We start from the raw sequence: 18,326 nt of genomic DNA, 5'->3' as shown, positions 1-18,326 counted from the left end.
TTTCCTATGAGCTTAACATTTTCCCATCAGTCCTAAGGATATCAGAGAACAGTTACAGCCCTCAAATGTAAAAGCCTCAGATTCTCAGGGCCAAAAACTTATGTAAGGGAGGAGCGAAGGTCCTTTCAGGACTACGTGCGGAGATCCTTGTCTCTTCCTTCCGCTATTAAAAAAGTTGGTTTTGATTTTTTGTGTGGAATAAATAAATAAAGTTTGTTTACAATTTCGCTCCTCATTCTACAGAGAAACGTGTGTCTGATTTCTCTCTGTCACTCAATGTTTATTTTGTTACTAAAGACTAAAGTTGTGAGTTAACTTAAACTTCACCGAACCTCCCATTGGTCCATCAGTGAGTGAACTCTAAAAAACAAGTGTCCAACCAGTTGTTACAATATACTAAGTAGACGTGGACTTCGCAGAACGATTTTTTTAGACTGTTGTTATTTATGATTCCTAAAGACATAGAGGAATAACACATAAGGGTATAGAAGTTTCGTGTTTGTGCATCCCATTGAGACAGAATTGATCCATACGACTTGATACCTGGCTTGTCAGGGGAGTGTTGCAGGGGATGGTAGGTGAGCAGAATAGAGTAAGGTGGGAGGAGGTGGTAAGAACATTCCGGGCGGATGTGGGACAGACGTAACGCGATAAGCTGCGTGTAGAGGTCGGTTGTACGCACGCACACGCACCGACTCACACATACGCACGAGGGCATTGTAATGACTGATTCTCTCCCTTGCATGCAGACAATGTCGAACGAATCTCAACCCTCCTGAGCCAGCGACTCGGTACATCGCTATATTCGTATTGTGTTCAATGTGAACGCTTGGAGATTTTACCTCGGAGAGCGGAACACTCATCTCAACAAACATGCTGCGAGATGTTTACAATTTTAGAACAGCTCATTTTCTTCATCAGAATCATAAACAAATATAATTCATGTCAACAGGAAATATTTATTTGGTATTTTGGTTTTGTATTTCTGGTGACCCTAAAACCAAACTTCTGTGGTCCATAGTGGAAAACTCCCACAATTGTTTTTAAATTTGGACAATAGGAATATGTTTTTCCCTCTGAAATGGTTTAAATCCAAAACTTGTTGAATAGTTTAGGCTTTGGTATAATTCATGTCAGCAGGAAGTATTTATTTGGTACTTTGGTTTTGTATTGCTGGTGGCTTTAAATATCAAACTTTGGTGGTCCATAGTGTAAAACTCCCACTTTTTTTTAATTTGGACAGTTGGAATAATTTTTTTCTCTCTGAAATTGTTTAAACCCAAAACTTGAAAACAGTACAGGATTTTTCCTCTCAGGGACGCGTATGAAGTAGCCTGAGCTTCTATTATGATCACACGCGTCCCCTGTCTGTCGCATTTCACTATTACTAGCACAAGTTCCTCATAATAATAATAATAATAATTCTTTATTGCAGTAAAACAATTAACAAAATTGCATTGCAAGCGTCATTTCAACATATTGATTTAAAAATCTATAAACTAAAACCTATCTTATCATAGGCACAGTTAATTTCACATACTCATGTGTGAACCTAACAATATATTGTATTTTGCATGTTTTGGATATCAGAAAAGGATAAATAGAATAATAATAATAAAATGCTAATTTTCATCCCAGCGGCCCATCGTAAACTCATCAACGGAGTAAAATGCCTTTGACAACAAAAAGATTTTGAATTGTTTGGGTTCATTAAATTCGTTTGAGATCTCCAGGGAGCTTATTGATTAACTTGACACCCATTTGAGATGGCAAGTGTTCGAACATAGCCGTTCTATGCTGTTCAGTTCTGAAATTTGTTCCTGCCTCTGGTCTCGTACTGATGGACGTCCCTGCCCTGAACCAGTTCACATTTGAATCGGCAGTATAGGGTAACGTCGAGAATATAGAGGGCTGGGTAAGGTTAGAAATCCAAGCTCCCTGAAGGCAATTTTACACGACTCTCTGGGTTTTAATTTCGAAATTATTCAACAGCTTTCTTTTGTGTTCTAAATACTCTGTCAAATTTGTATTTAGAACAGCTGCCCCATAGTCTCAAAACGTAGGTCAAATGTGGATGTACTATGCCAAAGTAGGCAGTTTTCAGTACATCAAATGAGCAGAATTTTGCTAGATTGCGTAAGACATAAGTGCCTGAGGCAACCTTTGAGCAAACTCTGTCAATGTGATCGCTCCAGGTCAGTCCCCTGTCCAGGTACATCCCCAGAAACTTGGTGGATTCGGCTTCATCTAGGATAGCTTCATCCGCCATCACAATTGGTGTGTATTCATCTTCTTGTTGACGGAGACAAAATTTTATTAACGTTAGTTTTGGCATAGTTAGTTTTTAGATTTTTATTTGAAAGTGCTCGATGCATGCGTTTATTTCAATAAAAGCTTTGATCTCAAGATCTTGTTTCGTACTTGATCTGATGCAGAGTCGTATCGTCCGCATATTGAATCACCTCTCCATTTTGAATTGATGAATTCAATCTGTTGACGTAAATGAGAAAAAGTATGGGCCCCAAAATTGAACCCTGGGGAACACCGTACTGCATTTTTACTTTGCCTGACAAGGTGTTCGCGATCTGCACACACTGCTCTCTGCCACTGAGGTATGACGAAAAGCCATTTATGCGGCTGAACCTCGAACACCACATGTCCATAACTGATACAACAGTGTCCCATGATGCACACAGTCAAAGGCCTTTGAAAGGTCGAGAAATATTCTGAGCACTTGTTCTCGCCTCTCCAAGCCATCAACAACACAGTCAATGAGTTTTGTTACAGCATCAATCGTCGATTTGTTTTTTTCCTGAATCCGTACTGCTCAGGGTTAAAGAATTTCAAACTGTTCAAGAAAACCTTCATAGCCTTCTAATGAAAACCTTTTCGAAAAATTTTGCTCATGACAGGAAGAATGGAAACAGGACGGTAATTACTTGCGATGCAAGGGATCATCCTTTTTAAAGATCGGAACCACTCTTGCTGTCTTCAAAGCTGAAGGGAAAACTCCTTGGGCGAAGGACAGATTTATCAATTTAGTAAGTGGTGTCAAAAATGTGCTTGAAGCAACGCTTGATCAGTCACACGGACATTCCGTTGATGTCGCTGGACTTCTTCGGTTTGAGGTCTCTCAAGACGACTGCCATCTCCACCTCCCCCACAGGAAACAGAACCATGGAAGAGACCGGTCTCACTACTACATTTTCTACAAGATTGTCACAACTGAAAGATGTGCTTGGTACAGCCACAGTCGAAAAAAATATTAAATTCGCTAGCCACTAGAAAATGGGTCGTCTGTTAATTTACCGTCAATTTTTAGTTTCGGATTTGATTGTTTTGAGTATTTTTGTTTATGATGTAACGCTTTTTATTACTTGCCACGCACTTTTTGAAAAATTTTCTGCGTTCTCCAATTTTTGTTCAACCATCTCGTGCTTTAGCGGCTTTTTATTTCCTTGCGATAATTTTGTTTTTAAATGTTCTATAAAATTTTTTGAAGTTTTCGTTATTTGATTTTAAATAAATTGAATGGTAAAATTTGAGCCTTTCTCTCAAGTAGAGAATATCCTGAGTAATCCAGGTATTACTCTTCCTATGAGATCGCTCCTTTATCATTCTATATGGGCAAGTAATATTAAGGTAATAATTAAGGCAGTCATTGAACGCAGTGAATGCTTCCTCTACGTGTTCAAAAGCATCCACAAATGACCAAGATTCTCTTTGGAGGAATCTGTTGAGAATTTTAATGTTTTCATTTTTTAAATCTCTTTTAAATTTTGCTGAAGAGGGTTTCGTATTTAGGATTGAATTGTTTGATTACAGTCTCCTGTGCGAAAATGGTCAGAGATGGCCGCGTCGAAAAACAGTAACAGAGACGCCCGGAAAGTTTGTGATGACGTTGTCGATGGCCGTTACTCGACCTGGCAGTCACTCGAGTTGGTGTGTTCACGGACCAGACTAAGTCAAAAGAAGTGAGAACATCGCGAAACCGCTGGGTGTTGAGGGTTGGTGTGGTCTAATACATAAATGTTGAAATCACCAGTAATTATGAATTTCAATGCCTTGGAACGTAACAAATTTAGAAGGGACTCGAATTGTTCAAAAAATGTTGTGAAGCATCCGTTCGGGGATCTAAATATACGCCAATTATTACAAGTTTTCCAGAAAAATTTGGACTGATTTGTGTACCTTCCGCTTCAAAGTCCAACTCACTAGTGCGGTCAACTCTGAAAGGGTTGGAATACCAGTTTCGATTTGACAAAAATTGCCACACCTCTCCCTTTGTGTTGCGTTCGATTAAATATCGTTGCCAATTGATAATTGTCAATTCTGAACAGAGCAGCATTTTTCAGGTGTGAAACCATGCTCAGAGATAATGAAAATATCAAGTTGCAGCTCATCTGCCATGAGCGATAGCTCCTCAATTTTGTTGGATGCAATCTGTGCATTTTGATGCAACACTGAAAGTGTTTTGTAAAGAATTTTGAATTTTGTTAAATTTTGATTTGTAATTTGAACAATGTTTTTGAGTGTCCAGTGCTGATATCCCTAGGTTACTGTCGTAGTCATTATAGGTGGAAAGTTTTTTTCACACTATTCTTCGTCGTCTTGACCGCGTCAGTAAAAAGTCTCGTATGGCAGCGTACGAGGCTCAGTTAACGCAGCCGACGAAAACTTCCGGCCGGCAGAGGATTGTCTTCGGGTGTCTGTAGGAGGCGAAGACTGCGCTGCACCAGGAATGTGACCCAGCTCCTGCATGCATTGTATCAGGTGCCTTGCCAAGAGTTGCTTACTTTTGGTTTTCAAATGCATTCCGTGTCTTGTAAATGCACCCCTTCTAATAATGTTGAAGTCTAACACCACTGCCCCCACATATGCCTAGCACATAGTTCTTCAATATAGGCGTTGGCTTAGTTTCGTCTCCTTATTTATTGGATGGTCAGTTGGCAGGTCGTGTCGGTGGGGCAGAGAGTTAAGACAATCACCTTAGCATTTTTCAGCTTGGCAGTGATGCAGAGCTCCGAATGCCTATAAATATTGTTCTGCTGCCCAGCTTGCAAGATCGTTGGTTCCCGCTATGAGAACATAGCAACTGCCAGGTGGAGGGGTAGCATCAGAATTCACGTCTGCAGCTTTGCTCCCGGCCTGCAGGCTCCCTCCACTGTAGTATCCCTGGTCACCATGCTCTGAACTAGTTCCGTAATATTTCGGCCATGGCTATCACCGTTGATCCAAACCGTATGGAAAGGCAGTGATGCTTTTGTTTTAAAAACGGGTTGCTGAGCCTTCTTCGAGTTTCGGTCCTTTATAATTTTTTATTTTGTTTCCGCTTTCCTGGATATCAGTCTTCAGAGCAGCAAACCTGTTGTTTATTTGGAGTGGTCTTCCTTTACTACGCTGCACATCCACTCGGATCCACCATCCTCCCCTCCACACTTGCCACACCTTGTCCCCCTCAAAGAGTCCGCAGCTCGGCCTCAAGCACCTCCACCGTGGTCCTCAGGTTGTTGATATCAGCACGGCCATTTACATACTGCTCTTCCATACATATAGCTGGCAAATCACACTGCGTCCCGAAGTCAGCCACCGACGCACGAGATGTCATGACAGACTGTGGCGAGTTTACAACAAATATTTGGTCTGTGTACTGCAACAGTCGCTTATCGTTTTCTATTGTATGGTCTATGACATGACGTAGTTGTTCTTTCAGTTCAGCAATCTTTTCCTGAAGAATGGTGTTTTCCCTTACCAGATTCTCTATAGTGGGTAGCTCAGGCTGTAGGGTAGACGTAGAAGAGGTGTCCAGAATCGAATAATGTGGGGAGAGTGACACCACAGGCGTTGACATAGCGGGTGCCACGGTAGACGTCGGGGCGGCGGGCGTCGAGGTAGATGTCGGTACCACGTGTGTCACAGTAGGCGTCGTGGAACATGTCGTCTGCGACGGTAAGGATGGTCATTTGTTAATGGTTTTACGGACACGTTGCCACCCCAGGTACTTGTTTCGGCATTCCTATCGCCAGTTCCCGGAGATAAAATAGTTCCAATGGGATTTACTTATAATCAATATCTCAAGTCCGTTCGAGATACTAAAAAATTGCCCATTACAAAAGTTTTAGTATGTCTTATAAGCGTTCCAGAAGATGTTTTGTTTTATCTCTAGGTTCATAATTAAATGAGTTATGGAGTTTTTAAAGTTTAAACGGCCGTCATATTGAAACAAAATGGCTTTTCAAGCTGGTCAACGAACTTAGCCTATACTTGTATAAGATCAATTGTTACCAATTGTTTGTGTCAATTGTTGTACCAAGTTTCAACTTTTTTGGGGGGCTTTGTTGGGACAGTTACCACTTCCACAATCCGCGTTATATGTATATAATGTTATGAATGGGAGATGGATTTGGCATCTGGGTGCTATGTTCGTTGAAGTTGAAGTATAATTGTTTCTTAATTGCTACCATGTGGGCGATAGCAATAGGCTGATTTTGTATAAAGGGTGATTTTTTTATTGGTGTGGTTTTTAAGTTGGCACCACTATTAAACACAACAATTAAATTTGAATAAAACAGCTAATCTTTGTTTATTATCTTAGGTCATTTCGATATTTGTATTGTCTAGTGCGTATTATTGTATAGTAACCATGAACAGACTTACAAAAGAAGAGCGTTTGCGAATAGTGCAAATTTATTTTGAAAACTGCAGTTCAGTTCGGGCAACTTACCGAGCTCTTCGTCCGATTTACGGACCTCATAATCGTCCACCAGAGTCAGGTATTCGAGCTTTGGTTAATCGTTTTCGTAATACCCACACTCTTGTTGACAAGCATCGGCAGAGACGCCGCACAGTAAGGACCGAAGAGGCTGTTGATGCTGTTGCTCATAGTGTTGAAGAGGATCCAAGTGTGTCGATTCGTCATCGTGCGCAGCAATTAGCGATCTGCTACTCAACTCTATGGAATATTTTACGGAAGGATCTACGCCTATATCCATACAAGATTCAGTTGGTGCAAGAACTGAATTGATTAGACTATCGCAAGCGTCTTGATTTCGTTGAATGGGCTCAACATAAGATAACACGTGACCCAGCTTTCGCAGACAAGATTTTTTTTCAGTGATGAGGCTCATTTCTGGTTATGCGGCTTTGTCAACAAACAGAATTGTCGGATTTGGAGTGATGAAAACCCAAAAGAATTTGTTGGTATGCCCCTTCATCCACAAAAACTTACCGTTTGGTGCGCCATTTGGGCAGGTGGTGTTATTGGCCCTTATTTTTTTAAAGACAATGCTGGCCAGACTGTTACGGTAAATGGTCAACGCTATCGGGCAATGTTACGGGACTTTTTCTTTCCTCAGCTAAACGAACTTGAAGTGGATTTAGAAAATGTCTGGTTCCAACAAGACGGCGCGACGTGCCACACGGCAAACGACACAATTGGCCTCTTGGCAGAAACATTTGGTGAACGTATCATCTCATTTAATTTAGAGGTACTGTCAACTGGCCCCCACGGTCGTGTGATATCACGCCAACAGACTACTTTCTGTGGGGATATGTTAAGTCTCAAGTATACGCTGACAAGCCACAAACTTTAAATGACTTGGAAGCTAACATTCGTCGAGTTATTGGCGGAATTTAACCACAGCTGCTGGAAAGAGTATTCGAAAATTGGACGCTATTCGATTAGGCTTTCTACGCGAACGAAATGGCCCATATGCCAGAAATCATTTTTAAACGTTAATGTCATGACACTGTAGTTCAAATAAATGCATGTTTATGTCAATGCAAGTTGTTTTTCATTTTTTTAATTAGTTTTAAAAACCGCACCAATAAAAAAATCACCTTTTACAAAATCTACGTAAAATAACAAAATATGTATTTACAATTTCCTTTTGTACTGGGTGAAAGCTCAGCTAATTGAAATACAAACCCAATATCAAATAATAATGAATGAAAATATGGTGTAATTCTTTTTGTGCAGTTTAATTATTTTGAGCAAAGTCTATTATTCGCACAAATACTATATTCACTTTGAAATTTATATGCAAACTTGGTGTATGCATCTTTTGTAAACTACATAATGGATGGGAGAGTTTCTATTCACCAACAGTGGAAATACAACTGTAATTGACAGTATGCTGTAATAATCCTTGGGACGACACGGCGTGTATTCCGACCATAGTAGTCAACTCACTGTGTACGTACAGTACTAGCCACGCCACGATAGACCTCCTACCTAGTAATGTTAGCAGGGCCGGATGTCGGTAACTTATGCAAATCGCCCGCTCTTGCGTCAGGTTCCAAGAACTCGTGTCGGCCAATTTTCGGAACTGTTTTCGCTCGGTATACGATGAAATACTTGTGAGAAACATCGAAGGATTCGGAGAAATGGATAAACGCCACTTCTTGCACGTGCTCCGTACTGTACAAACAGGCGACGTTATCACATTTTCGTCAGTTCTGTACATATTATTTGGAGACTTCTATCCATATTGTGTGGGTTACGGATAAATATATTCTCTAGTTATTTTTCCAATCGACTCAATAGTTCAGTGGTTGATACAATGCAAATCCATTACAGAATGTGGTATAGCATTGTTTAGAGTGATATGAGGTATTGACTTGAAATATTGTATGCAACCTTAGCGAAGGCTGTTATGCGACACGTGGTGTGGCGTACTTCTACCTCGTTCCTAGTAGTCGTCGTACTAAAAGGTGTTGTAAGATCATTAACACATTTTTATGACAATCCTTCTATGCACTTCCTTCCATGTAAGCATTGAAAAACCTGAACGGTCGTGGTCGGTTGTCGGATGAGCTCTGTAGACCGGTAGACCAGACCCGTTGCAGCCGATATCAGGCCAGGAATGCACTTGGTTACGGATCATTTCCCTAGCTGAACGGTTCTTCTCGGGATTTCTATGTCCCTCTCCGACTCGCCGTCAACGTTAATATAAACTCGAAAAGTAGAGATTTCTTAGCTTGAAAGTGAATAAAACTGGTATAGTTAAAGTAACGGGAGTACATTGAAAGTTTGCTTGTTTATTTCGGTGTTTAGACATACTATGAAATTAATTTACTAACTACAACTTTCAGTGTTAGTCGATAACAGTGAAAAAGGAACCAGTTTTTGGCACTTATCAACCAAATTGGAAACTAGTGATCCGATTAAGACCAAGTTCTCTTATTCAAGATAGGGACAGGTGTCCTGTTTATAAGTATGTAATATTTTAATTATATTAAAAAGTTGTTACTAAATTCGGTTTTGGCCACGCGATGAATTCTACCTATCTTTTATAAAAATCTGGTCACATGTTTCCGAGTTATGAATGTAAATTTTTTGGAACAGTTTATTTAAAAACAACAAAAAACGTCACCCATGTTCGTTGTTACCGAGGTAAAATATAAAAAATATTGTTTGTAAATTGTTTGCTGCGAAATTAGAAAATCAACAAGCTTGAATTTAACGTAATTCCTGTTATTGTACGTCTACTAGTTAGTTTGTGTTTATCTTTCACATTCACAAATCTATACTTATAAAAATGTGTCTTGCCTAAACGTTATTGTTGAAATTTATTATTCCACGGTTAATTTAAAAGGGAGCAAAAATTTCTTTCAGTATCTTTTTTGTTCTTGAACTCTTTTTGCACTTCCAATTGCCAACTAAATCTAACTGCTTACTAAGTCACTTAACTTCCTGCCGAACTTACAGGCAGTTCATACAGAATGGACGCTACCTCTCTTACCGTACTCCTTTTTTCCACTCTAACCTAACAGGCTCATGTTCATACAGAAAGTGCACTTCCTCTCTCACCTTATCCCTTTTTTCCGCTCTAACCTAACATAAAGCAATGTCAACTTATCTAGCAAGCTTTGGCGAGTTTTGTCTTTTTTCACATTAAACGTTTAATATAAGTACTTGTCAACAAGTCGTAATAGGTGTACGGTACTTAAAATAATCACTAGCAAATTATACTCCAGTTATTTTTCACACAATTATCTCCAGGGTCTGATTGGTTTCTTCCTGTAGTGTAATTATAATACAAACCTCGTTACTTACCAACTTATCCGTTCCAATGACAATGAATGTCATTAGTGATAACACAAAACAGATTTTGTCTAATTAGTTGTCCTCAAAATCAGTTCCAGAAATCCCAATTGGCATAACATCTTTACTAAGTTATTAAACACTTGGTGAAAAACGGAAGTGGTAGTATAACGAGCTAAAATATATAGAGCGTTAATACTTTACAAAACATATGAGGGGAAGATCGTTTTTGTCTTCTTCCGTTACAACTTAAGCTAGTCTAGTGCTTAGAATCTTTAGCTAATGTTGCGATGTACAACTGTCACTAAAGGGAATCAGGGGGCATTGTTTGAAATAGGTGAATTTTTGCACACCTTGCTTTTGCAATTTGTTTCCATCGGGTGGAGAAAGTTGAAAGCCCGTATGCCCTTTTTATATCCAAAATCTAAAGTCTATAAGGGTTTATAATGCCAAATTCTCATTTAACGACACAGTAAGCGACACAAATCTATGTGCGGCTTTAAAGGCGTTGTAGATTCTGACTGAGATGTTGTCTCAGTAGATGACACAGTTAACGAACACTCAAGTCTTGCATGGTGTGAAAGTGGCGATTGTCTTCACCACTGCAATGCTTTCTAATTTTGTACTGCAGTAAGAGAACAATAATGTATACTGAAATGGTCTTCCACTTGAACAAGATCACAGCCCAGGAGCTGCTTGAACATTGGGGGAAACAAAATATTTTTCAGAGCTGCTGCTGCTGCACGGGAACATGAATGGCAGCCGTGTGTTGTCGCTCCTGGAAGTTGAAACTCTTCTTTATAATTTTCTGATTGTTTAGATGTACACTGTTGTCTATTGTACGTGTTGGTGACGTGTTCCGTTGTGTTGTAGGTGACTGTGCGAGACCGAGGACACGGACCACGTGTTACGGTAGTGGTGACGATGTGTCGTGGCTCTGCACGGCCCTGCTGGCACTGGCACTGCTGACTACGTCTGCTGCCGCCCAGAACGCCACAGACACCGTGCCGTTCAACCGCACAGGAGGTAGGCCTCGAGTTTGCAGTTCAAGTCACAGAGCCGTAAACAACACATTTTCGCATAAGATATCCTTGAAAGATTCGGTCTCAACTTTGGTAAAAATTTAATTTTCAGCAGGATCACGCATCGAAATAACACATGTGATCTGAAAGGGCAATGACGATGTGTTCCCTTGGTTTTCCATTTAAGAGTTAGCTACAATGAAAAGCGATGGCACACGGTGTAATAAAATTGTATACATTTAATGTAGGATTATGTTTTTAAAATTTGGAAATCAATTTACTAATTGGCCCTCTTAAAAGCTGGTTTCTCCTATGAGAATAATGTTAAACGTCCCACGGTTTTACGCCATTATTTTTATATCAGCGTACGTTCATCTGTTGTTAATTTCTTAACGCATTTATTACATAACACGTAACTGATTTTTATGGGACAATATTTGTAGTTTTGTGTCTCCCACATTTCAGTAAATTTTAAAGGAAAATGTTGATGTGGAATGAATTATTATTTAACACGGCTTGGTAGTATATCTCGAAATGTTCATTTTATGAGAATGTTTATATATTGGTAATTTAGTGAAAACTAGACAGAACTGGTTCATTCTGCCTATATGACACTTGTGGAATAAGCTGGTTAGGACTGGTTAGGAAGACAGTTTTCCTGCAATATCATTTGTATACACGGCTATACATAATATAAGTTGTAACTGGCTGAACTTGATATTTGTGTGCATCTTTTGTTTTTACAAGCTCTAACCCATTGCTGAACAGAAAATTAAGTCTATGTATGTAGATATATTTTATTTGGGCCATAATTCAAAGAAGTAATTGACTCATTGGTGACTATCAACGTTGTATGCCAACAAACACAGTTTTTGAAAGTCGACTCCAAATTACGTTTGGCACACTTTCAGATAACTGTAGGATTTTGAGTGTGTCCATATATAAACTTTTTGAGATTGTCTGTGACTGATGGATTTTATTATTGCTTGAGGTATTGTATTTTCAGTTTAAAAAACGTATTAAGAAGCGACATGTATGAAAGGTTCACAGAAGGGAGCTAGAGAGACCAAGAAGGATACGTTACGACATTCATTTGAGCGTACAACCTATTTAAAAATGCAAATAGAATTTTTAGGTGCATATTTGAGGTACGATGTGTTGTATAAAATAATCTTATTTGAATAGAAAAGGAGTAATTTATATCGTGGTTCAGTGTATTATATATCAAATGCCAAAATCATATTCAACAGACAGAACTCATCAGTTGAATATCTTTCCAATACTGCGTTTTGGACGCCACAATTTTTAATAAATGTATGTAAAAAAGTTACAACCTATGTTAGCACATGCAAAAGTGTTATTACACGTGGGGTATTTGGGAGAGTACCCACCTTGTAAACCCCTGCCGTAGTGTCGTTAAGTAGCCGAGAAGTAAGACCCAAATGTGTCAAAACTCTTCGCCGTGTGACGTCCAGATTTCTTGCCGAAGATCGTGCACATCGAATACAACTATTTATTTTACTTCAATGCTGCGAGGTATAACCGTCATCAAACACAGATCATCCCAATATTCCGCTACTTTCGTGGTGTGCAAGCTACGTATGTACCAAACATTTCGTAGTATCGTTTACAGACCGGATCAGGTTCACGGCATCCTTCGTCAGTACCGAACTTGTGTGTGAGCCACAGTCCATCTCATCAGATAAGTTGCAACCACCATGGTCTATGTGCATCTCTAAGATTACAACCAGAACCAGCATACCGCATGTATCACCAGAATTGCAATCACCATGCAGCATATATCTCCAGGATTACAACCAGCATACCTAATGTATAACCAGAATTGCAACCAGCATATTGCATATATCAACGGAATTGCAACTACCACTTCTCATGTGTAATCAGGAATGCTGCATACATCACGAAAGTTGCAAGACGAATGAGGCATGTGTCACCAGAATTATAACTACCATTTCACACGTATCGCAAGATTAGCACGATCCAGATGTATTTTGTGCCAACTTCTGGTACAGAAAGCATTCTGAAGTATGCGGCTTACTTTGAGTCGTGCATATTCTTATTTCAAGACGGTTAATAAAAACTAAAGTTAATCCCCGACGGGGGAGTCTAGTAAAGTCGTGTCTGTCTACTCTGTAGAGGGAATTATATTTGGACCTGTTCCCTTTGACACTTATTCCGCAGATACGAGTACTTCAGTACTAGTTGTCTGGGAACTCGAAGGCCGTTCCGGCCTAAGGAATTCGAGAAGTGACCATTGTAAGAGCGCGCAAGCCACTGTAGCAATATCAGCACTGCGTGTATTAATTATTCAAGAAGCGTTTTCTAGGTTTTACTTCGTGCTTGTATCTGAAAATTCCAATTGATTGCGTTATCCCCGTTATCGCGGAATGAGGAAGAGTCTGTTATCTCCCTGTAGACCTTGACAAGCAGCGGTAGCTTAGATAAGGTAACCGTTTATAATGTACTTGTTTTTCAAATGCTGAACTGATATGGAAATGATTACTTCTAATGGAAGCGTTTTGTTATATTAAATTGCTTGTTGCGCAACTTTCGAGATAAACGCCGATGATACAAGTGCTATATGTTGGTTGTTTTTCGTTCGTAATCGAAAAGCTTGTTTTAAAAGTCATTGAATACGCATTTATTCTTTCAAAACACATTTTACAAGTTATGGACTTAAGACAATATTTGGCCCAAATCAATAACCAATAGTTAAACAATGTTGACATTATTAACAGTATTACGTTGCTTTGAGATGACATCTTTAATTGTATATGGCATTATTTACATGAAAACTATTTTAAATTGTTTAAGGCAATTTCTGAATTTGCATCTTTAATTCCAGTGAGCAAGGCATTATACATTTTTATGCATAGGTGATAAGCCCTCTTTTCAAAACGTAATGAAGTGCCTGTAAACTGCCAGCATGGTCCTGCCTCTTGTATTGTACGAGTCATCAGACCAACTGACAGTGAAGAGGATAAAAATACAGCACTCACACAGCCCGAAAGGGTCAGAATTTTAATTGTTTTAAAGTAGGGTCTGCATTCTAATGATGGGCATTTGAGATCCCCCAATACACATATTACTCCATATAGCATGGATTTTACGTTGGAGAAGTACTAGTTTGGAGAAGTTGGAGTAAATAAGTGAGGAGCAACCGAAGACTTCAAATCCGAGAAAGGCGGCCTAGAGCAAAGCACATGGAACGAAGACGCCAACAAACGTGTTCCACATAGACGTTCCAACTGAGAGACTTGCCTAACGCCTGGTGTAAAATTTATGATTCAAGGAACTGTCTTTAGGGAGAATAATGGAATCTACGTTCACAGGTGACCCACTCTTAAAACCAAAGTGCCATATATGACGTTTGGCTACGGTTAGAGATAGTCCATTACAAGAAAACAAATTCTGTAGCATTCCTGTACACTCAATGTTGCGGACTGGATGACTGAAGAGTATGACGAAATACTTGAAGCGTGCAGTCATACGTAAGATTTGGTCCTGTTTATTATGTAGAGAAAGGTGTTTCATGTCGATCACATAAAGCATTAACCCAAGAATTGAACCTTGTGGAACCCCATGACTGAGAACTATACCGTCTGACTGATATATAATTTTATCACTCGTGTCACACAACTTGCCTCCTCCAGCTTGATCTGCTGCTGACATTGTCAAGATTCCGGTAGGCTACGCGGCAAGAAGAAGGTGCCACAGGGTACAACCTGCTAACACATACCGTGCAAATTATTTATCAATCTTTGTACACTTGATACTTCAAACCTGAGAATCTGTAACACACCGACTAACTTCCTAAACCGAAGATAATGGACGATAAAGATTTCTAGGTGATGTCTTCATTTGTAAATTACATACCTGACATATAAAACAATAAACAATCAGAAATATGTCCTTGGATATGGCCTTAACCATAGTAAAAATGGGTATTTTTATGTATATTTTATCCGTCCTCTGTACAAATTGTGATGCATAAAAAAAAGAAATAAAAGGTTATTATGTTAGTATTATAAGATGTTATTGATGTCGTGCAAGCAAACTATTTTTAGTGAGGTTTCTCAAAATCTAACAAACACAAGGATCGTACCGACTTCGGAAGAAAAAATTATAGATTCTCTATATTGAAGTTCTGGAACAAAGTCCTTCCTATCCATTGAAGAAGCGTGAAATTTAAGATTAACTAAATATGTTTTATGTGGCAAGACTAAGAGTGTTTAGTTCTGTAATAAAGTAGGTTTAATTCAAAATTTATGTAAACGTACAAAGTTTATCTTCTTCAGGTTCTTTATAACGTTTATCAGATCCGAGGCATTCTGTAATACAAGATGTAAGTACTAGGCGTAGAGGTATCACTCATTGTAATATCCCATCTCGTCAGATAATGCTATACCTACCGAGCTGCTCATTCATCAGCGGGAATTCTTCTCGGTGAAGAAGCAAGCCGGATACAATTTTTGTGGAATTTCGGTGAGAGTCTTCCTCCAGGAGATTGCCTCCTCCCACTCCTAGCTCCAGAGAAGGGAGGTGAAGGCGAGTAGAAAGTGAGGAATGCGGACGTCGAACTCTAGCTGCACCGACGCTGCTCCAGATTCCTGTCAGGACCTTGCTTTGGACCACCATAGTCGACTGAATTGCAAACAGGGGAATATTCGCCAAGGTGTGGGAGTGTTGCATAATTTTTATAGCGAAGTTAATTTCGTTATCTTAAGGAGTTCATTAAATCTGCATATAAAGATTAGCATTTTACACAGATATTACAAAAAATTGAAAACGTCTGTAAGGAAGATCTCTTCGGATGTGTATCGGATAATCATTGCTCAGTGCCTGAAATGCTACTTTTTTTTTTTTTTTTTTTTTTCTTTGGGATATTGGGGTGGATTCATAGATCCTCACACGTCAACCTGAGCTTATTGTGTGCCCCTTTGATGTTAGAGGGGTAAGCCTATCTTCGTGCCCTTAATTAGGCTAAGAAGCTTTTCCCCGATACTAGCATCTGGTTCGTCGCCTGGTTGTTTATCACCGAAAAGAGCCCTTCTCCTTGCTCCCAGTCTCTCACAGTCCAGTATTATGTGTTTTGCAGTCTCTTCAGACTTATTGCAGAGTCTACACTCCGAGTCCTCATTTCGTAAACCTAGAGTGTTTAGGTGTTTCCTGAAATGGCCGTGTCCAGTGATCAAGGCAATCACTTGCTTAACCCGATCCCTGCCCAGCCCCATCAGCCATCTGGTGAATCCGGAGCTAGAATCGGCAAGCAGTCTTTTGCCGAGTGCTTGTCCTTGGTGACTCTGCCACCGCAAGCGGTGTGTCTTCCTGGACCATTTGTTTATACTTTGGTAAGCGGCTGACTTGCTTATACCACAACTCGGTTCTGGACCGGTGTATGGCATCCTTGCTCCGCTTTTGGCAAGCCTGTCGGCGCATTCGTTGCCACCTATGCCTGTGTGGCCCGGTACCCAACCAAGACGCACACAGTTGCGTGATCCAAGCTTGCAGAGAGTGTTAAAGCACTCCCACACAAGCCTGGATGAAATGCTGTTGGAGTCAAGAGCTTTAAGAGCTGCCTGACTGTCTGACATTATACAGATGTTCATTCCCTGGTACCTTCTGGTGAGGCCTAGGTTGGCACAGGCTAGGATACCATAGATTTCGGCTTGAAATATGGAGCAGTTCCGACCCAAACTGCCGCTAAGGGCAGTTCTAGGGGATTGACTAAACACTCCATATCCAGTTCTACCCTTAATAAGCGAGCCATCCGTGTACCAGACAAAGCTCTTTCTTATTGTTGGGATGTTATCTTGCGATTTCCACTCATCTCTGGAGTAGAAGTCAACAGAGAATGGCTTATTGAATACGAACTCCGTTCTCATTGTGTCGGAGACCATTTCGAGAATAGCGCTTGGGTTTACAGCTTCAGTGATGGCGCCATGGCTCGCGTTAGACGCGCCATTCCTCCACAAGCCAGCAACCATCAGCCGATAAGCTGACTTACGCGCTTCAGCTTTTATATGGACATCAAGAGGTAGAAGTCCTAAAGCCACCTCGAGGGTCGCTGAGGGACTGCTCCTGAATGCTCCGGTTACAAAGATTGTGCCAAGCCTTTGTAAGCTTTCAAGCTTGGCTTTGGCAGTTACCTGATTCACCTTTGTCCACCAGACTAATGAACCATAAGTGATTTGAGGCCTTACAACTGCTTTGTAAAGCCATAGTGCTATATGGGGTTTTACGCCCCATGAGATTCCTGCAAGTCTCCTGGACGTCATGAGCGCCCACTTTTGCTTTGTGCAGGATATTATTAAGATGATCATTCCACGTAAGCTTATGGTCTAGAGTCAGTCCTAAATATTTGACTGTCTTTGACCACTCCAGCTGAGTGGATGCGAGTTTCAGCCTAAAAAGAGACTCTAGGTTCTTTTTTCTAGTGAATGGTACAACTACTGTCTTAGAGGGATTTACTTTCAGTCCCTCTCCCTGACACCAGTTGTGTACATGTTGAAGGTTGGTATTCATGATATCAACAACAACATTTGTATATTTTCCCTGTACCATAAGGACTATGTCGTCTGCATATCCTTGGACATAGATTCCGTTATTAGTAAGGTCCTCAAGTAGACCATCTACTACTACTAGATTCCACGCCTGAAATGCTACGGTTTTAGATCATAGAATAGAAATTCCATGTAGTCTTAATACTGAATAGAATGTCTAATGACTCTTTCGGCATCTTTACCGGATGTTCTTTTTTGGAATATCTACTAATTGGTAGACTGTTAGTAATTCATCAATTTTATATTCAAACTCAGCCGCCCTTTTAATAGTTATTTATGCTTTAAATAGATGCTGTAGTTATTGATCAATTTATCATTTGGAAATAACCAATATTTTGCTATATTTCTAATATCATTAATAATTGTAATTGCGATAAGATATTATGGCATGAGATGCAGTTTCGATATCCGTTCTGCTAATGCCTAACGATCTTGCCTATTCTGCAAATTTTGCTGGTCAAACAAAGGTAAATGGTATAAATCAGGATGTGTGCATGTGTTCCATACAGCAGTAGTTCTCCAACAAATGCCCTTGGCATTCTCTCAAGGTGACCTGTTGCTCCATCCACAAATCTTTCCATTCAGTAAGAAATTGCGAAGCGAAGTTTCCCCGAAGCGGATGCAGACTGCAGACTCTGGCAAAGAGCCGATGACCCCAGCCTAGTCCAGCGGTCA

At 40.0% G+C, this 18,326-nt stretch overlaps 1 protein-coding gene across 3 annotated transcripts in view; it reads left to right on the top strand.

The window, feature by feature from the left end:
- LOC124355122 (insulin-like peptide receptor) overlaps positions 1–18,326 on the top strand; it is a 300,892-nt gene that overhangs the window by 133,559 nt on the left and 149,007 nt on the right. For all 3 annotated transcript variants that reach the window (XM_046806083.1, XM_046806084.1, XM_046806082.1), the window contains exon 2: positions 10,919–11,071. In XM_046806083.1, the coding sequence (XP_046662039.1) occupies positions 10,919–11,071 (153 nt within the window). The remainder of the gene's footprint in view (positions 1–10,918; positions 11,072–18,326) is intronic.

Source organism: Homalodisca vitripennis, chromosome 2 (assembly GCF_021130785.1).
Source record: "Homalodisca vitripennis isolate AUS2020 chromosome 2, UT_GWSS_2.1, whole genome shotgun sequence".
Classification (NCBI taxonomy): Eukaryota; Metazoa; Arthropoda; class Insecta; order Hemiptera; family Cicadellidae; genus Homalodisca; species Homalodisca vitripennis.
This window is presented reverse-complemented; position numbering and strand designations above follow the sequence as displayed.